The sequence below is a fragment of the Giraffa tippelskirchi genome, chromosome 7 (genome assembly GCF_054371585.1).
Source record: "Giraffa tippelskirchi isolate mGirTip1 chromosome 7, T2T-mGirTip1v1.2.pri, whole genome shotgun sequence".
NCBI lineage: Eukaryota > Metazoa > Chordata > Mammalia > Artiodactyla > Giraffidae > Giraffa > Giraffa tippelskirchi.
Genome location: NC_137281.1, coordinates 71,957,356 through 71,978,817, shown reverse-complemented (window position 1 = coordinate 71,978,817; position 21,462 = coordinate 71,957,356). Strand labels below are relative to the sequence as shown.

The window sequence follows — 21,462 nt, the reverse complement described above, 5'->3', positions numbered from 1 at the left end:
CGCAGCTACTGAGTCCACGTGCCCTAGAACCGTGCTCCAGAACAAGAGGAGCTGCCCCGGCGAGAAGTGGCACTACAGCTAGAAAGTAGCCCCTGCTCTCCACACCCAGAGAAAAGCACACACAGCAGTGAAGATCCAGCACAGCCAAAAATAAATAAATAAAACTTAAATTTTTAAAAAAATAATGGCTTATTTAAAAGAAAAGAAATTGAACGAACCATCTGTCATAAATAAAGGCAGCTAGTGTAGAGTTATGAACCTATGGCACTGAAAATAAGGGGAAAGACAACAGATTTGAATGAAGACTGGAAAAGCTAAAGGAAATGTTAAAATGATGACTGATGAAGCTAGGCAGCAAAGGCTACAGGCTAGAACACAGGCTTGCCAAAGAAGAAGGAAATCTGCCCTTTAGAACAGAGAATTTTTGGACTTATTATATGGGCTTCCCTGGTAGCTCAGAGGGTAAAACATCTGCCTGCAGTGCAGGAGACCCAGGTTCGATCCCTGGGTTGGGAAGATCCCCTGGAGAAAGAAATGGCAACCCACTCCAGTATTCTTGCCTAGAGAATCCCATGGACAGAGGAGCCTGGTGGGCTACAGTCCATGGGATCGCAAAGAGTCGGACACGACTGAGCGACTTACTTTCACTTTCTTTCAGTGTAGAGTTGGTGCTCCAGAAAAAAATCTACATTCTGACCTTTAGGGATCCCTGTTGGACTGTGAAGAAAGCTGAGCACCGAAGAATTGATGCTTTTGAACTGTGGTGTTGGAGAAGACTCTTGAGAGTCCCTTGGACTGCAAGGAGATCCAACCAGTCCATCCTAAAGGAGATCAGTCCTGGGTGTTCATTGGAAGGACTGATGTTGAAGCTGAAACTCCAATACTTTGGCCACCTCATGCAAAGAGTTGACTCACTGGAAAAGACCCTGATGCTGGGAAGGATTAGGGGCAGGAGGAGAAGGGGACGACAGAGGATTAGATGGCTGGATGGCATCGCCGACTCAATGGACATGGGTTTGGGTGGACTCCGGGAGTTGGTGATGGACAGGGAGGCCTGGTGTGCTGTGACTCATGGGGTTGCAGAGTCGGACACGACTGAGCAACTGAGCTGAACTGAGCTTAACTGCCAGCTTTCTATCTACTTACCCAAAAGAACATGGACGGAACAGGTTATTGTCAGTTTGGAATTCTGTAGTCAGCCAAGCTATTGATAAAGTGTGAGGGTGGAATAAAGACATTTCCAGACATGTACAAGCTTGTAAAAATATTCATACTCCCCATTTCATAGGTTACTTGAAGATATGCATACAAAGAATAGGGGAGAAATCAAAAAAGACACTGGATGTAATCCAGAAGAATAAGAAAGAAAAGTCCTGAGATTACCACAAATAGTAGACCTAAAGAGTCACTCCAGATTGGAGAAAAAAAACATAGGGCTTTAAGAAAGGATGATCTGGGAACCACCACCAAGACGGTAGACAAGGACTCTCCCTGCCCTTGTTCCTCAGTGGAGACACCAACTTAACAACAATATGTAGACCAGAATACCTTTGTGAAAACTCCAGAAACCAGTTGAGAAGTTGCAGTACCCAGGCCAAAGCATAACCAAGAAGGGACTCCATTAAAAGGAGTAGGAAAGTTTTTGGTATTTTTGTGTGTCCATGCCCCTCCCTGTATACAGCCTAGCACAATGCTACTGGGAGGAAATCTCCCATACCCTGGCTTCTCCCTTGGGATGGAAACAGAGGAGAGAACATCAAGTCCAGTGTTCTGGCTTGTTATGGGGATAGTTTTTGTCTCACCTGACTCAGATTACTACTGAAAACCCTGGCTTAGTTTTCTGGCTGAAAAGAAAGGTGAGCACTGCAGCATTTTAGAGCTTCAGAGAGTATGCATTTCCATAAAGAGGGACTGGGGGAGCAAGAGACTGTGGGCTCTTGAGAGGAAACATGGGCAAGCTGCCTGGGGAGTTAAGACAGATAAAAGCATACACACAAGCTTAGAGAACACATCTCCAGAAAAGTTCTGAGAGCACGAAGAACCTTTAGCCAGACTGATTGTTAAGGGCCTTTCCCTGCATGAACTCAGTGCATAAAGACTGGGAAAGTTGGTTGTTTTTTTTTTCAAATGTTTAAATCTCAAGATTAAAAGGCACACAAAGGAACAGGGAAGTGTGGCCCAATCAAAAGAATGAAGTTAAGTTCTAGAAAGTGACCCTAAAGAAATACAAATCTCTCAACTTTCTGAGAAAGAATTTTTTAAAACCATCTTAAAGATGCTCAAGGAGCTAAAACAGAACACAGACAAAATGAAGCAGGAAAATGATGCATGAAAAAATGAGAATATTAAAATTTTAAACTATAAATAATAAACATATTCTGGAGCTGAAAAGTATAATAACTGAATTGAAAAATTCACTAGAGGAGTTCAACAACAGTCTTGATCAGGTAGGAGGAAAAAATATCAGTCTTTGAAATCATTGAGACAGAGGAGCAAAAAGAAAACAGCGAAGAAAATTGATGAGCACCTAAGGGACTATGGGACATCATTAAACGGACCACATATACATTATAGGAGTTTCAGAGAAGGAAAGAGAAGGGGGCAGAGAGCTTAATGACCAAAAAACTTCCCAAATCTAGGAAAGAAATAGACATACAAATTCAAGAAGGTTAACACCAATGAGGATAAACCAAAGAGACTCCCACCAAGAAACGTTATAACCAAACTGTCAAAAGTCAAACTTAAAAGCAGCAAGGAAAAAGTGAATTATCACATACAAGTGAGTTTGTATAAGACTCTCAGCAAATTCTCAGTGAAGCCATGTAGGTCAGAAGGTAATGGGATGAAGTATTCAAAGTTCTAAAAGAAAAAAGCTGTCAACCAATAATACCATATCTGGCAAAACTTGCCTTCAAGAAATGAGAATGAGCAGCAGGAGAGAAGTGACACATCAGTACAAGTTCCTCAGTAAGATTTCTTATCAGAAATGAGGCCAGAAGGTAGTGGGGTGATACATTTGAAGTGCTAAAGAATAAAACTCAACCAAGATTCCTGTATCCAACAAAACGGTCCCTAAAAAGTGAGGGAGAGGTAAAGATACTCCCAAATAAACAAAAGCTGAGGGAGTTCATTCCCACTAGTCGGAGAAGGCAATGGCATCCCACTCCAGTACTCTTGCCTGGAGAATCCCGTGGATGGAGGAGCCTGGTGGGCTGCAGTCTGTGGGGCCGCTAGGAGTCGGAGATGACTGAGCGACTTCACTTTCACTTTTCACTTTAATGCATTGGAGAAGGAAATGGCAACCCACTCCAGTGTTCTTGCCTGGAGAATCCCAGGGACGGCGGAGCCTGGTGGGCTGCCGTCTATGGGGTCGCACAGAGTCGGACACGACTAAAGCGACTTAGCAGCGGCAGCAGTCCTGCCCAGCAGGAAACGCTGAAGGAAGTCCTGTGGGGTAAAATGAAACACTAAACAGTAACTTGAAGACATATGAAGAAATAGATGTTAGTAAAGATAAATACATGGGCAATTATAAAAACTATTATTGTGACAGTGATTTGTAACTCCACATTGGTTTTCTATAATGCATTACATGACTAATATATTTTTAAATTGTTAATCTAAAAGCTAGTGTTATTTAACTTTGTAACTCCACATTGTGTTTTCTACATAATTTGAAACATTAAAAAGAACCAAAAAGAATTATTGGACCTCCCTGGTGGTCCAGTGGTTAAGAATCTGCCTGCCAATGAAGGGGACATGGGTTCCATCCCTGGGCTGGGAAGATTCCACATGCCATGGGGCACCTAAGCCCTTGTGTCACAACTACTGAGTCCACGCTCTAGAGCCTGCAAGCCGTAACTACTGAAGCCCCTGAGCCCCAGAGCCCATGCTCTGCAACAAGAGAAGGCGTCACCACAACAAGCCCATGCATCGAAACTAGAGAGTAGCCCCCACTTGCAGCAGCTGGAGAAAGCCTGCGCACAGCAATGAAGACCCAGAGCAGCCAAAACTAAATAAATAAACCCAAAAAGGTTTTAAAGAATTACTAGTTTATTTTTGGTCACACAGTGTAGTTTTGTGACTTCAACTAAAACGGATGGGAACAGAGCCATAAAGAGCTGAGCTTTTGTGTGTTATTGAAGTGAACCTAGTATAAATTCAAAGTATTATAATTTTAAAATGTTAAATGTAATCCCCATGGTAACCACAAGGGCACTAGCTATAGAATGTACAGAAAAGGAAATTAGAAAAGAATGTAAGGCTTTCATTACAAAAAAAAAATCAACTAAAGACAAAAGACAGTGATGCAGGAAATGAGGGACCAAAAAGCTGTAAGGCATTTAGAAAACAAATAGAACAAGGCCAGAATTAAGTCTCTCTTGCCTTCCCTTGTGGCTCAGCCAGTAAGGAGTCTGCCTGCAGTGCAGGAGACCGGGGTTCAATCCCTGGGTTGGGAAGATCCCCTGGAGAAGGAAATGGCAACCCACTCCAGTATTCTTGCCTGGAAAATCCCATGGATAGAGGAGCCTGACAGGCTACAGTTCATGGGATCGCAAAGAGTCGGACACAACTGAGCGACTTCACTTCACTTCACTTATCAGTAAAAGGAAACCAACAAATTGTGCATGCCTGCCTGGCTTTGGTAAGGTTAGGGTTATCACCATGTAAATCGTGAGGACACTGAGACTCAGAGCAGTAAGTTAAATAGGGAATGGGGCTGAGTGTCAAACAAACAAACAAATAAGGTCTCTGCATCACCAAAGCCCATGCTCTTTACCTGCATTAGCTGGGCTTCAGCAATTAGGATCATTTCACCTGTAACAAAAAACCCAGCCCAGAGTTGCTTAAACAATGGACTGTACATCAGCTCAGGTTACTAGAAGTTTAGCAGTGGTATAAAGATCATGGTTGTTTGATCTAGCAGCTTAGCAGTCATTTTTCTGTCTCTCTGTTCAGATATACACAGCTAGGGGCGTATCCTGAGACGGGTTCATCACTGAGTTTCAGTGAGAGAAAGAGACCGACTTTTCAAGCTCTAGGATGGCCTTGTTTGCCCTCTTTTATAATGACCTAGGCTGCTTGCTCTCTCCCACAAGCCTCTCTTAGATACAGACACTCTTGTTGACTCATGCATCTTCCCTTGACTTAGTATTTATGAGAGCCCAGTGCTCAGTGTCATCCAGGAGACTGAGAGGAAATCCTTACTTCTCATTTTTCTCCCCAAGGGACAAAACCTACCCGGGCGAGTGTTCTTTCTGCGTTATGTGGTCCAGACCCTGGAGGACGATTTCCAGCAGATCCTGAGGAAGCAGCGGCAGCACCTGCAGCAGGCCATCGCGAGCACCGTGCTGTCCTGCGACAAGCAGCCCCACAATGTCAGGTAACGAGCCATCTGAAGCCCGGGCTGACGAAGTCCGGAGAACACGACAGGTGGACGAGATGGTCTAGTAACTAGATAATGTAACGGGGACAGTCATTATTACTGTGAAAGTGAAAGTGTTAGCCACTCGTCGTGTCTGACTCTCTGTGACCCCATGGACTCTAGCCCACCGGGCTCCTCTGTCCTTGGAATTCTCCAGGTAAGAATACTGGGGTGGGTAGCCATTCCCTTCTCCAGGGGATCTTCCCGACCCAGGGATCGAACCCAGGTCTCCTGCATTGCAGGCAGATATAGACAGTCCTAGAAAAAAAACCTCTGTACCAACTGTGTGTCAGATGCCATAACTTGTGTAGTTTTTCCTCCTGAGACCATCAGACTTCCTTTAGTCTATTTCAGTATTGTTCAGACAGCCTCATGAGATACAGGGGAAAACCTGAACTTGTGTAAAACTTCACAGCTGCTATAAGCCTAAATTTATTTCCACCCTCCTAAGTAACTCAGGATAAACCTCATTTGTCACTACTACTTTCTGACAAATCTTTTATGATAATAGGTTACATGGAACAAGATACAATAAGGTGGCAAACATATGTTTTTTTTTCTCTAAAATCAGGACTAAAGCTTCTGGAAGCTTCAGAGTGGGGAAACTACCATATCCTTATAAAAGTGGGGGGAAATGTGGTTTCTAGGTTAGGGATTTCAGACTAGGATTTTCATCCTGGAACTACCCCCTTCTTTTGCTTCTTTTAAAAACAGTTCTCTTCAGCATTCCTTTTTTCAAAACATCACTGAGATTTTTTCAGTCATATATATATTCTCATATGTTCTTGCATATTTGTTAAGAATAGTTTTCACAGGCCAATATGGGATATTGACTATTATAATTCCTTTAATTAAAAAAGAAGGACATTTCATTATGTTTTTGAGTATCAGTCAGCTGGGAAAATTGAGGGCAGAAGCAAAAGAGGGGGTCAAAGGATGAGATGGCTGGTTGGCATCACTGATTCAGTGAACATGAACTTGGGCAAACTTTGGGAGATGATGAAGGGTAGGGAGCCTGGCTTGCTGCATTCCATGGGGTCTCAAAGAGTCAGACATGATTGGGCAACTGAGCAATAACAATGACAACAGCTTTTTCTCCCTTAGTTTGCATGCTTCTATCCTTTTCCGTGGATGTGGCATTTTATGTAAAGTTTAAATGTTAATTATATGGGGTAGAAAATCAGTAAGTAGAGAAACTACAGAGAGCACAGGATAGCGTGATTGGGTGTAAAATTGAAAAACAACAATTTAAACAGTGACAGCAGCTCTTCTGACCATTCTGCTTTGTGAGCTTAGGCATTGAATTGGGAGATGGGAGACATGAACCCAGCTCAGTCCGTTAACAAGTTGCTCACTTTCATTTCCACCTTTCAGGGCATGAGCCTCTCAGTATACCCAACACTATACTCTTGAGTTTAAAGATAGGAATTTATGACCTCTAAATGCAATTAAAATACACTATTTTGTGCTTTCTTAATTAAAAAAGTCAATTCCAGCTGGAGGGAAAACCAGCTGTATTTGATTCAATAAAAAACTAAAACTAAATTGAAGTCACTCAGTCGTGTCTGACTCTTTGCGACCCCATGGACTGTAGCCTACCAGGCTTCTCCATCCATGGGATTCCCAGGCAAGAGTACTGGAGTGGGTTGCCATTTCCTTCTCCAGGGAATCTTCTCGACCCAGGGGTTGAACCCGGGTCTCGTGCGTTGCAGGCAGATGCTTTACCGTCTGAGCCACCAGGGAAGCCCTTTGATTCAATAAGAGATGGCTGTTAGATTGAGGTTGTGGTACATGGCTTTGTGCATATATTTATCAAAACTCATCAAATGATATAACTGTGCTTTGACCTTTAGTTGTCAGAGAAGAGGCTATTCCTGGGTTGTAATCCTCAGCTTGGTGCAAATAAAATTTACTTTTTCTGTCTTAAAATTAAAAAAAAAAACTTGTTAAGCAAAAACCAGTGTGCAATTTATTTTATATAAGTTATACCTCAAAGATAAGCTTTTAAAAGAGAGTGCTGGTAAGTCAGTCTCCATGTGACCCCTTAAGGGATTTTCTTTTCTTTTTAACTGTGCATACAGAGAGTAATCTAGTTCTACACAATTTAAGAAATATAGTTGTGCCCAGATGACCTCACCCACATTTTCTTTTCCCACAGGGGTAACTGCTTTCAACTCTTTCATTTAAGAGATTCCTTGGATTTAACTTTTTCATGGCTGAATAACTTGCCTGTGTTGCTAATTATTGGTGTTTCATTGTTAGTTCAGTTCAGTCGCTCAGTCGTGTCCAACTCTTTGTGACCCCATGGACTGCAGCACGCCAGGCCTCCCTGTTCATCACCAACTCCCGGAGTTTACCCAAACTCATGTCCATTGAGTCAGTGATGCCATCCAACCATCTCATCCTCTGTCATCCCCTTCCCCTCCTGCCCTCAATCTTTCCCAGCATCAGGGTTTTTTCAAATGAGTCAGTTCTTTGCATTAGGTGGCCAAAGTATTGAAGTTTCAGCTTCAGCATCAGTCCTCCCAGTGAACACTCAGGACTGATCTCCTTTAGGATGGACTGGTTGGATCTCCTTGCTGTCCATTGTTAGCTATAATCTATTGACTCCCCACCTGAAAGATGAGGAGTTAGCTCTTTTTCCTCTCTCCCTCCTCACACACACACACACACACACACACACACACTTCCCAGCCCCCATACCATAATATAGCTATGTCAGAATTTTTAGATCAGTATTTGATGTTCTGATCACTATAACTGTGTGCTAGTCAGAGTTGAGCCAAGTACTAAACTATGATTACTTTTCCTTTCACTCGTAACTTTTTGTTTTCCTTAGAGTTAATCATTGCCTAATTTTTAGTTTCCTCCTGTTCTTTTGCATATCAGAAGTCAGCCCCAAATTATCTGCCATTTGATTTAAATATCCTGTCAAAATATTTGTTCACACTTATGAGGTTCTTCTTCTTGAAGGTGGTGGAGTACTTTGACCTCCTTTAACCTGGATTGGCTGTCCTCTTTGCCAAGTCTCTATCATAAATGTGAAATTCCCTTCACCTGTTCCCAGTGTTGGATATGTTTCATATCTTTTCTTTATTGGTTTACTCCCTTATTTTGATGTATCAGTCTCCAGTAGCTTCTTAGAAAGGTATGTGGGAAGTAAAATTTCTGAGTTTTTGTATGTCTGAAAATATCTTTATCTTCCACACATTGATTCATGTGAGTATAGATATTTAGGTTACAAATAACTTTTCTACAGAATATTAAAGGAAATTTTCCATATTTTCCATTGTCTTCTAGCTTCTTGCTGTGAAGAAGCCATAGGCTACTCTCATTACTGATTCTTTGTATGTGCCTTGATTTTTTTCTCTGGATGTTTGCAGAATCTTCTTTTTGCCCAGTATACTTGTTTTAGGTCTGTATTCATCTGTTATGCTGGACATTCAGTGAGCCATTTCATATCTTTCATTTCTGGCAAATAGAGTTTTCATTGCTGTTACCATATTTTTAATTTCCAAGAGCTCTTTTTCTTTAAATGTTCCTTTTTAAAATTAATAAATAGGAATCTGTTCTTGTCTTTTTCTTTCATGGATCTGTGTCTTTTCATATCTTTGGTGTTACTAATGATAGCTTTCGTTTTTGTTATTTTTCTGTATAATGTCTGTTTTCTCCAGGTTGCTTTTTTGAGGAGAGAGGAGGGTTGGTTTGGGTTTTTTTTTCCTTTATCCCTTATGTTAATGCTTTTGAACTGTGGTGTTGGAGAAGACTCTTGAGAGTCCCTTGGACTGCAAGGAGATCCAACCAGTCCATCCTAAAGGAGATCAGTCCTGGGTGTTCACTGGAAGGACTGACGTTGAAGCTGAAACTCCAATACTTTGGCCACCTCATGCGAAGAGTTGACTCATTGGGAAAGACCCTAATGCTGGGAAGGATTGGGGGCAGGAGGAGAAGGGGACGGCAGAGGATGAGATGGCTGGATGGCATCACCGACTCGATGGACATGAGTTTGGGTGGACTCCGGGAGTTGGTGATGGACAGGGAGGCCTGGGGTGCTGCGATTCATGGGGTCGCAAAGAGTCGGACATGACTGAGCAACTGAACTGAACTGAACTGAACTGTTAGAATATGTCGATAAACATCTGGAAAAATTTGGTGCTCTGTTCATGTTTAAGGGCAACTCAAAACCTGATGGAAGCTCTGAGTACAGGTGAGGACTTGTCATTTCTGAGTTTTCCTGTAGGTGGAACCGGCTTCTCATTTCTTAGAAAATACCTCGTCAATGACTTTAGATCTTTCCTCTTGGGCTGGATGGTTTTCCAGAAAAGACTTCAGATCTCCTCCATGAAGGATAGAGACCAGGATGCCAGGTTTTTGAAAGGCAGGTGTGGGAAGATGGCTAGTATCTCTGCACTGAGCATGCGCAGGTTCACTTAACGCCCGTGTTTTTGCTTTGATGCCTTTGTTTCCCAGCTGTGCCTGATATCCTAGTCCAGAGACCCTATTTATCTCTCCACAGAGTTAACCTGTAGTCTTCAGGGTTGGAAAAGAAGATCTAGAGCTCTAAACGTTTCTTAAACATTTTATAAACCATTATATTTATTTTTTAATTTACCCTCTTTTATCCTAACTTCATGGAAACCTTGTACTGCCTTTTAAATAGGATTAAATAGGATTACTCTTCTGTACTGGTGGCTTAGGATTCAGGTTCCTCAATTCTGCCAAGTCAGTTCATATGCATCCCTTGACCAAAGGCATAGACTTAGATTAAACATCCTCTAAATATGACATTTGCCTTATTTACTTAGCTAATTGGTTACTCTGAATTTTGTAATCAGCATCTCTTACCCAACCCCTTAAATCAAAGGCTAAGACCTTGACAGTTACTTACATCTAATCACACATCCATCCTCTATCACCAACTTTTGCACCTTTTTGCCTCCAAAGTAATTGGCATCCCAAATGTTCATCATTTTCCTTTCTTTTTTATGTAGTTTATTGCATCTATATGTGTTCCTGTGAAGTATATATATTTTTATTTTAGTTCCTTTTAGCTGTATATAAAAGAGGATCATGTTGTACATAATCGATTGGTACTTTTATTTCACTTAATATTATAGTGTGCAAAAATTTGTCCATATTGTTACCTATCTACTGCCTCTTATTCATTTCCACTACTATATAATATTCTGTTTTGTGAAATACTCATTTTCCTTCCAACTTTCAGATTGTTACCATTATTATCTGCCTTCCTTTTCTTCCCTTCTTTGTGGATTTTTAAAAAATTATTTACTATTAGTGAGATTTTAGAAGACAACAAAATTAGATGTGGACTAAATGAGAAGCTTTTATCTTACTAACGCTGAGAGCCTACACCCTGTATAAGGTATGACTGCACTGAACATACTCTAAACTTTGGTTATTAGCCTAATAATAGAAAGCCAACAAGATTGTCTAGTCCAACTTTCTGCCTTGTCAAGGAATGTTCCTGGTCAGGAAGCCACAGATAGTACTCTTTAACCTTGGAGATACCTTTTAATAATTCTAACTTAGAGAAAAATGTTGACATTTTACTTATCTTTTGTAACCTTCCTGCAATTAAGTGCAGGGTTTCCATTAGACTTGTAAAATATTGAAAACAGCCCTAAGGGCCCCTCTCTGTTGCCTTTAGGGAAATCTAGATGTCTAGGAGTCCATGTTAAAGTTGCAATTCTGAGCACCATAACAGTAAGACAGAAGTTTAAACTTTTTCTTTCTTATCTTTTTCTCCATTGCAGGGATGTCATCAAGTGGTTGATCAGAGCAGTAACTGAAGACAGATTAATCCAGCCCCCAAATGAGAATCAAACCTGTCCAGGAAAAGGAATCTTGAAGACCAGCAGTAGCCACCCTTCTTCCCAACCTAACCTGACAAAGAACGCCAATCAGCTGTAAGGAGCAGGCAGAAGTTATCTTTCCTGGAGCTCTGGTGTTTACTGTATTAGAGACTAGCGCCACTCTCTACGAGCAGTTTCCCCAAAATTAACAGCTCTTATAACATAGGCTGATTCTTACTAAAAACTACCTTAGTTTGACTGAAGGCTAAATTCCTAATTCCAGAGGTAGAACAAAAACAGATGCTTTCCCCTAGATGAAAAGGACTTCACTAAGTCAATTCACCAGCTTAAGTGGAACAAAAGCTGAACAACAGTGCCCTGCCCTTCCTAGATTCCAAGAGATGATACAGGATCACAGCTACGCACCGCTTCATCTGTCCACTGACAGACGAGGAGTCATGGGTAGTGGATATTCTAGCAGCCTCTAATCCTCAAGGCCTGGGTCTCTCTCCTCTAGTCCTAGAAGAAGAATAGCAGTTCAACCTGCAGGTTCGAACAGGTTGTAACAGCAGTGGCTCAGACCGGATCAGGTCCCATTCCGTCAGATTGCACTGGAAAGAAATTCCTGGCATTTCTTTTACGGAATTGAAAGTGGTCTTGGCATTTTTGGGGAAATGCCAGGATTTTATGGGCTGGAGCTGCCCTTGTACAAGTAACCTGCTATTATATGTCAATTATGTTTAAAAAGCCAGTTAAACTTGATATTTCAAATATACCATTTGTGCCTAAATTCACAGTGCAATAATTTAGTTACACTGACCTGATTTTTATATAAGTACTATGGATTTTAACTAATCTAGGAGACAATCGTATATCTAAAGGGAGAATGTTTTGGAACAGTGAAGCATTTGCTTGGGCAGAGTGGGGAAGGTCCTAAAGTAGGAAAATAAGATTATGTCAGAACCCCAGTATATAGACCAAGAGAGAGGCAGACACTGTTCTTTAAGAGAAAGCTAATATAATAATAGTAATTATAAGTAGATACTAGAAAAATAAAATTAGAGCCCTCAAAAATCAATTTATCTTGATCTTAACAACAGTAGGCACTGCTGTTTACCGTTAACTAGTGCCTATATGCCAGATCTCTTACTCAGCACAACTTTATGAAATAGGTGGTGTTATTTCCCCTTTTCTGAGATGAGAGAGTTTTCACTCAGAGCAGTTTAGTAATTTGTCAAAAATTGAATAGCCTGTCATTGCAGAGCCAGAATCTGATCTGACTCTGGTCTACCTTTTGTGTCCTTGTGTCCCTGGCTGCAGGTTTTCTGCAAACAGAGCCCTTCTTTGCCTCACAAATAACAGTGCACATTAGAAAAGGCTAGCTTCAGGCGAGGCTCACCTTCCGAGGGGCTGCTCAGATTCCTTCCTTCAGCCTGGGTCTCTCCCACAGTTAGGTCTGATGGGAGAGAAGGTCACATTTCATCAGCTGAAATTCTGACACTGTGCTTAGGAAAAGATTGTTGTAAACGAACCAGTAACAGGAGAAAACTACGTAGTAAATTTGTATTTTCTCTTATCAAAGAAATTCAGATAATTGTTAGTCATTCTGGAGCTGTTTCTCCATCTGTAGAATATAGAAGTTTTAGATATCCTTAAAGTTCTCTAGATCCTTAAGATTATATGTTCCTAGGGACTTCCTTGGCAGTCCAGTCGTTGGGACGCCATGCTTCCAATGCAGGGGCAGATTGAGGAAGGTTCTAGAGGTTTGATCCCTGGTCAGGAAACTAAGATCCCACCTGCCTCGTGGCATGGCCAAAATTTTGTTTAAAATAAATAGATAGCAACAAGAACTATATTTCTAAAAAGATTGTATGTTTCTATTTTTGAATTTAAAAGCAGCTTGCTTTTGCAGCGCAACCCCAGGTTCTGAGAGGTTGATAGTATGATCTGGCAAAAGGGATTCAGGTAGGTGAAATTGCTAATAAAAGCATGCTGATGCTTGAGTAGTTCTCCCTGACCTAGTGTGTGCTTTACAAGAGCCTTTAGTACACTGGCGGGTACCTCATCCCAGCCAGCAGGGACCCTCCCGCTCATTTGTGTTCTGTGTTCTGGACTCAGGATTGTATGCCAGCTCCAGAGGATGCTATCTATCGCTGTAGAGGTGGACAGGACCCCCACGTGCAGCTCCAATAAAATTGCTGAAATGATGTTTGGGTTTGTGCTGGACATTCCTGAAAGGAGTCAGCGGTGAGTCTTAGTTTTGTTTTATTTTTTGATCTGGGAACATAATTTCAAAAGAAAATTCCAAACAATAGTTAAATTAGGGGAAAAAAAGGTAGACAAATAGTTCCTGTCTCTTTAACCTTTTGAAAGAAATAGTTTCTCAACCAATGTTGTTATTTGCAACTAAGGCATACTTTCTTAGGAAGAGGCAGGGTACCTTAAATGCAGCCTTAATTTCCGACTTCATCCATTTGTCTAATAACTTTACTCATCCCTCAAGTTTTCAGCTGTTAAGCACTACCATCTTCTCTGACCCTCAGCCATAGAGCCTGGTATAAATGTTTACTAAAGTCTTGTTGGGTGAAATAGGCCTGTCCATATGAGGGGAAGAAGAGGTGATCCCAGAATGAATACAGTTGTACCTGTAGAATGAGCCCAGATATTAGGAGTAAGAAATTCACTTTCTCTAAACATTAATTAGCGAAGCATTCCATTAGGAAGAGACAAAGAAATAAGAGTTTTTGGCTAGGACCAATGATTCCTCCTTTGAACCAGTAATTTTAGAATCCAAAGGAAGGAAAATAAGCTGTCATGACTGTAGTTTCATGAACAGTTGCTGGTACAGGAGATAACTGTGGGAGACCCACTGTAGGGTGGTGGCCCTTGAGGGAGTCTCCATCACCTCCACGTCTGCTTCCCACCCCAGCCCCTAAGCTCCCAGTTGGTAACCAAGACCACTCTTGTACATTTCTGGTTCCTCTATGAGAAGAAAATGTCATCCCAAACAGAACTGTAATAAAGATTTAGTTAAACTAGCCTGCTAAGATTAAGACAAACATTTATTGGATCCGTACAATGTGCCAGTCATTGTTACATTAATTATCTCATGTTTTTGTAAAGCTTTATAATGCTGTTCCCATTTAACAAATGAGAAAAATACTCTAAATAGTTAAATAACTAGCCAAAGTTTACATCACTAATCAGATTTAGAATCCAGATTTAAACCTAGGACTTCCTAGCTCCAAGATGAGTTCCAAGAAGGCAGTACGTTACGGTGGTCAGCCAGAAGGAAGCATTCATAAATGTCAGGCTTGCTCTATCACTTCATTAGTATTTCATCTGGATCCAGCTCCCCGATTGTTTATTTATTTATGCTCAGATTATAGTGAGACATGGGAAATCTAAGGAGGGGGTACCTGTAAACAAATTTAAACTAAACATAGACAAAAATAATTTAAATGAAACCGGGTCCTAATTTAAAACTTTTCAGGAAGGGAAAATTTGCAACCACCCCAAATTATACTAGAAGATACTTTATGTGGCCTTACTTTTTAATCTTTTAAAGTTTATGTATAGTTTACATGCAGTTAAATGATATAAACTAATTTACATAGGTATCATTCCAGTTCAGTTCAGTCGCTCAGTCGTGTCCGACTCTTGTGACCCCATGAATTGCAGCACGCCAGGCCTCCCTGTCCATCACCAACTCCCAGAGTCCACGCAAACCCATGTCCATCGAGTTAGTGATGCCATCCAACCATCTCATCCTCTGTCGTCCCCTTCGCCTCCTGCCCCCAATCCTTCCCAGCATTAGGGCCTTTTCCAATGAGTCAGTTCTTTGCATGAGGTGGCCAAAGTATTGGAATTTCAGCTTCAACATCAGTCCTCCCAATGAACACCCAGGACTGATCTCCTTTAGGATGGACTGGTTGGCTCTCCTTGCAGTCCAAGGGACTCTCAAGAGTCTTCTCCAACACCACAGTTCAAAAACATCAATTCTTCAGCGCTCAGCTTTCTTCATCATCCAACTCTCACATCCGTACATGACCACTGGAAAAACCATAGCCTTGACTAGACGGACCTTTGTTGGCAAAGTAATGTCTCTGCTTTTAAATATGCTATCTAGATTGGTCATAACCTTCCTTCCAAGGAGTAAGCTAATCTGATCACATGGACCACAGCCTTGTCTGTATCATTCCAAAGTTTTGACAAAGTATAACTTATATGACCTATTATTTTCCAGTGGCTCATTGATAGTGGTAGAAACCCTGAAGCCTTACTGAATTCAATTATTCTAGTAGGAATTTTTCTGTGATTTCCTTAAAATTTTCTATCTACACAATATATTGTCTGCAAATAAAAAGTTTAATTGCTTCCTTTCCAATCTGTATGCCTTTTCCTTCTTTATCTTACCCTATTGCAAGGGCTGATACCGCCAATAGAATGTTGGAGAAGTGATAAGAACAGACATCCTTGCCTTATTCCTGATTGTAGAGGAAAAATATTCAGTCTTTGACCATTAAGTATAATAGCTGTGGATGTTTCATAGGTGCCCGTTGTCAGATTGAGGAGGCCTCCTTCTTTGTCTAAGATATTCAGTGTTTTATGAAGGATAGGTATTTGAATTTATAAAATGTATTTTGTTCATCTATTGAAATAATCATAGTTTTTCCTCCCTCATTCCATTGATAGGATGAATTACATTGATTGAGTTCTTCATATTATAACCAACCTTGCATTACTGGAATAAAAAACCTACTTGATTGTGATATATTATTCTGTTCTATTGACAGATTCAATTTGCTAATATTTTGTTAAGGGCTTTTTCATCTATGTTTACTAGAGATAGTAATTTTATTTTTGTATAATGTCCAACTTCACTTATATTTAAAGAAATGTATATAAAAAATAAATAAATGTAAATTAAAACTACACTGAGATACTATTTCCAACCTATACAAATAGTAAAAATTTTAAAGTACTATAAAACACTCTGTTAGTGAAGGTTTGAGAAAGCAGGTGGGTTCCCATACATTGCTGGTGGTAATGAAAAATGGTACAAGCGTTATCGCTGGTGGGGGGCGGGGGTGTGTGTGGTAGAATTTTATAATATCTAGCAAAACTAAATGTACATTACCTCTTGACCCAGAAAAATCATGTGTAGGAGTTTATCCTAAAGATACACGTTTAACAATATGAAAATACATATGCAAAAGGATATTCACAAGAGCATGTTTGTAATTGCAAAATACTAGAAACAACCCAAATTCCCATACATAGGACAGTGGTTGAATGTCTGTGGCACATCTACATAAGGAAGATGTAGCTATAAAAAAGTGAATATTAAAAATAGGAGCAAAATTTTTATGAACTGTTTTCCAAAATACATTGTTAAGTAAACAAAGCAAAATACATAGAGTGTGCATAATAAATATACATATAAGAAGGAGAAAAATTTTAATATACATGATTATAATTGTAAAAAAAGTTAAGATAAATGCAGACCAATCAAATTGCTTACATACAGGGGTAGATGGGCTGGAAAGGAGCTAGGGTGCTGGGCTGGAGTGATAATGACCTTAATAGTGGTATTGGTAATATAGCACTTCCTGAGTATACCTCTTTGTATAGTTATAACTTTTAGACTTTTAGAACCATATTAATGTTTTATATACTCAAAAAAGAAAAATCAGTAAGGAAGTTGGAGGAGAGCCTAACAAGCAATACAAACAGACAGAAATTAATCTGTGTTTTAAATGAATTGTTATTCATTTAAATGGGGCTGTGGGGTGAGAGTTGGGGGGAGGACAAACCCAAGCAACTTTTTTTCTTTACTTTTTATTTTTAAATAAAGATTCACAGGAAGTTGCAAAAACTAGTAAAAACGGTCCTCTATACCCTTCACTTTCTTTCCCCTAGTGATTACATCTTGCATAACTGTAGCAATATCACAAAGAAGAAACTGACATTGGTATAATCTACAGAACATATTCAGATTTCACCCATTTCACCCAGATTGCACTCATCATATGTAGTTCTAAGCAGTTTTATCACATGTGTAGCTTCATATAATCACCAAGACAATCAACATATGCAGAACTGTTCCATCACCACAAAGATCCCTTGTACTACCCTTTTACGATAACTATTCATCTTCCCCAGCGCATCCAAGTAAATTAAAATGCAGTATTTGGACTAAATACCCTCAGGCTAAAAACAAAAAAATGAAGTATAAATAAATATTAAACTATAGTTAGTAAATTTCTTTTTCACAGAAAGTATTAACAATTCAAAAACTATCTTATATGTATTCTACGATTAAACACTTAAATGTATTGTGGATAATGAGAGCCAAGTTTCTCACTGTCAGAGAAGAGAGTTACACATATAAAAGGGGAAAGGATAGAAGGAAACCTGTGGTGCTGGATTGGATTTGGAGGTATCAAGATGAACTTGGGGTTTCTAATAAATAGATAGATATAGGAATAAATGTAGATGTGTGAGCATTTATATATGTATTATATGTGTGTATGTGTGAATTCATACATTTCTTTCCTACCTCTACCCACTAAGAGAGCATAGGAACAACTACACTCTAGTAGCAATGAGCAGACCTAGTACTCAGATCTTTGTTTCTAAATACTAGTTTACACTAAAAGGAACCAGGGTTTGTTAAGAAATGCCTGATTCCAGAGCTGAGATAAGGTATAAAATAAGCCTAGAACATCTTGATCCAAAAAGTGAGGAAATGTTCAGAACATGACAAAAGAAGCTTAAAGAGCTTCCACTGACTAAATCTGAGATAATTTGAGTATCAAAATAAATATTGACAGTAAAAGACTACAAACTGTTGTGTAGAATAATAACCCATGATTCTAATACTGATAGAAAGGAAGAGAAGGGACTTCTTCCTTACAGTAGAAAGCCAGCTAATAAATATAAGAAGAAATGATGAATTCGGGAGAAAAATACCATTTGGCATCCATCATAATAAGAATTAATTCAGGTATGACCGAGTACTAAAATGATGACATTTTTTGGTGTACCAAAATATTTGCATAGTCTGAAAGTATATTCTCACAAGATATTAATTATGAAGTGAAAAATAACTACTATGGAGTCAAGTAATCAAAATTAACACGAGCAGTGGGGCAAACTGACATCATATGCTCCTTGATATGATGCAGAAAACATTTTGCAGTCCTCTTGCTGAAAAATACATAACCTCAATCAAATCATGGATAAATATCAGAGAAATCCCCCGTGAGAAATGTTCTACGAAAAAAACGGAACTACACTTTTCCAAAATGTCAGTGTCATAAAAGACAAAGCAAGAATGAGGAACTGTTCCAGATCAAAGGACACTAAAAAAAACAGGCAACTGAATGCAGTGCATAACCTGTGATTTTCTTTTACTATTAATAGCAACATTAGAACAATGAAAAGAATCTGATTAAAGTCTATGGTTAATAGAATACTGTTGCATTAAGATTAATTTTGTTTGTTTTTTTTTTGGTCAATGTACTTGGTTACCTTAGAAAATGTTCTTGTTTTTAGGAATTATACACTGAAGAACTTAGGGATAAATGGGCATCATGCCTACACCTTATTATCAAATAGTTCAAAAAAAATTAAAAGATATTAAGGATAAAGAAGATATGGTGCATGTTTAATGTTTAGGGAATCTGGATGAAAAGTACTAAGGGCTTTTGGGAATTATTTGTACTATTCTTGCAACTCTTCTTTGAGTCTAACAAAAAGTTCTTTTTATAAAAGATATGTTTAACGTAAACAGCATATAGTCAGATTTGCTTTTTAGGCAGCTGACAATCGCTGCCTTTTAACTGGAGTTATTTATTCCATTTACATTTAAATTAATTATTGGTTTTACATCTATCATCTTATTATTTATTTACTATTTGTCCTTTGTTCATTTTTATCTCCTTTTCTGCCTTCTTTTGGATTAATCAAATATTTTCTATTCTTCCATTTGAGCTTCCCTGGTGGCTGAGATGGTAAAGAATCCGCCTGCAATGCAGGAGACCTGGGTTTGATCTCTGGGTTGGGAAGATCCCCTGGAGGAGGGCATGGCAACCCACTCCAGTATTCTTGCCTGTAGAATTCCACGGACAGAGGAGCCTGGCGGGCTATAGTCCATGGGGTCACAGAGAGAATGAGTGACTGAGCACGAGCAAAGCTTTTTAACTTTATTAAATAAAAATTTTATTTTGACAGAGTTATAGATTCTTATGCAGTTGATAGGAATAATACAGAGATATCACATGGACTCTTTATACAGTTTTGCCCAATGGTGACATATTGCAAAACTCCAGTGCATGTGTCACAATCAGGATACCAGGAATGATACAAGACAAGATTTAGAACATTTCCATCACCATAAGGATTATTAATTTTGACCTTTTATAACCCTACCCACTCCCCTCCCACCCTACCTCTGGCAACTACTTATCTATTTTCCATTTTTATAATTGGATAATTTCAAGATATTATATAAATGGAATCATACAGTAGGTAACCTTTTGGGATTGGCTTTTTCACTTACCGTAGATCTCTTCGGATTAATTCAGGTTGTGGTATCTTTTTTATTGCTGAATAGTATTCCATAGTGTGGGTATACCTTTGGTATTTTTTTTAAAACCATTTTACCCATTAAAAGATATCTGTGTTGCTTCCAATTTGGGACTATTATGAATAAAGCTTTTATAAACGTTCATGTACAAATTTTTGAATAAACATAAATCTTCATTTCTCTGGAATAAATGCCAAGGAGTGCAATTTTTGCATTATATGTTGTTCGTTAGTTGCTCAGTTGTGTCTGACTCTTTGCAATCCCATGTACTAGAAGCCCACCAGGCTCCTCTGTCCATGGGATTCTCTGGGCAAGAATACTGGAGTGGGTTGCCATTTCCTTCTCCATTGCATTATATACTAGCTACTTATTTAGTTTTTTTTTTTAAGAAACTGCCAAACTGTTTCTTTGAGTGGCTTTACCATTTTACATTCTCCCCAGCAGTATGAATGATCCAATTTCTCTGCATCCTAACCAGCATTTGGTGTTGTTAAAACAAGTTTTTATTTTAGCTATTCTGATAAGTGTATAATGGTATCTCATTGTGATTTTCATTTTCATCTCTCTAATCACTAATGAAGTTGAATATCTTTCTATGTGCTTAATTGCCATCTGTATAACATCTTTACTAAAATATTTCTTTTCTCATGTTCTTAACAGGTTTTTAGCTTTTTACTGTTTTCAGAGTCTTTATATATTCTAGATATAATCCTTTTTCAGATCTGTAGTTTGTAAATATTTTCTCCCATTCTGTAGTTTGTCTTTTCATCTTCTTTAACAAGATCTTTCACAGAGCAAGTTTTAAATTTTGATGAAATCTGTCCTATCATATTTTCTTTTATTGAAAATGCTCTCATGCCAAAGATTCCTTGGGATTGTCTGTATAGACCATCATGTCGTCTGCAAGTAGGGAAAGTTTTAGTTCTTTCTTTCAAATCAGTATGCCTTTTATTGCCTTACTACACGGACTAGAACTTCGAGTATTATGTTGAATAGCAATGACGAAAGCAGACATCTTTGCTTTGGTTATGATCCAGGGGAAAGCAGACATCTTTGATTTGTTCATGATTTAGGGGAAAGCATTCAGTTCATTAATTAATTATTGATTAATTAAAATATCAGTTCACCATTAATTATGATGCTAGCTCTAGGACTTTTTTGTAGATGTTCATTAATAAGTTGAAGAATTTGCCTTCTATTCCTAGTTTTCTGTTTCTATCATGAGTGGATATTAAATTTTATCAAATGCTTTTTCAGAGATGTTTTATTTTTTTAATGGTTGCTCTTGGAATTACAATATGTGTTCTTATTAGAGTCTACCTTGAATTAATACTCTATCACAACATGTAATGTTAAAATCTTAATACCGTTTTTTCATTTATCCACTCCCATCCACTATTTGTGCTGTTGTTGTCATGCATTTTACTCCAGGATGGAATCACGTTTTGCTTTAAACAGTTGTTTTTAAAAGAAATTCAGGGATGGGGCTTGGGGAATGGTCTTTGTTCTACCTATCTGTGATATTGTAACCTATAATAAGAAATATATATATAAAGGAAGTGTTAGTCGCTCAGTTGTGTCTGACTCTTTGTGACCACACAGACTGTAGCCTACCAGCCTCCTCTGTCCAT

General features: G+C 39.0%; 1 protein-coding gene and 1 long non-coding RNA gene across 5 annotated transcripts in view; both read left to right on the top strand.

Moving 5' to 3' along the window:
* The window catches only part of SIMC1 (SUMO interacting motifs containing 1), a 71,928-nt gene that overhangs the window by 38,047 nt on the left and 12,419 nt on the right, over positions 1 to 21,462 (top strand). For all 4 annotated transcript variants that reach the window (XM_081513728.1, XM_081513730.1, XM_081513731.1 and 1 more), the window contains 3 exons: positions 5,229 to 5,383; positions 11,200 to 11,352; positions 13,357 to 13,485. In XM_081513728.1, coding sequence (XP_081369854.1) covers positions 5,229 to 5,383; positions 11,200 to 11,352; positions 13,357 to 13,485 — 437 coding nt within the window. The remainder of the gene's footprint in view (positions 1 to 5,228; positions 5,384 to 11,199; positions 11,353 to 13,356; positions 13,486 to 21,462) is intronic.
* LOC145514844 (uncharacterized) lies at positions 1,371 to 4,241 on the top strand. Its single transcript, XR_014060499.1, has 2 exons — positions 1,371 to 3,190; positions 3,336 to 4,241. It is a non-coding gene; the product is annotated as an uncharacterized LOC145514844 (long non-coding RNA).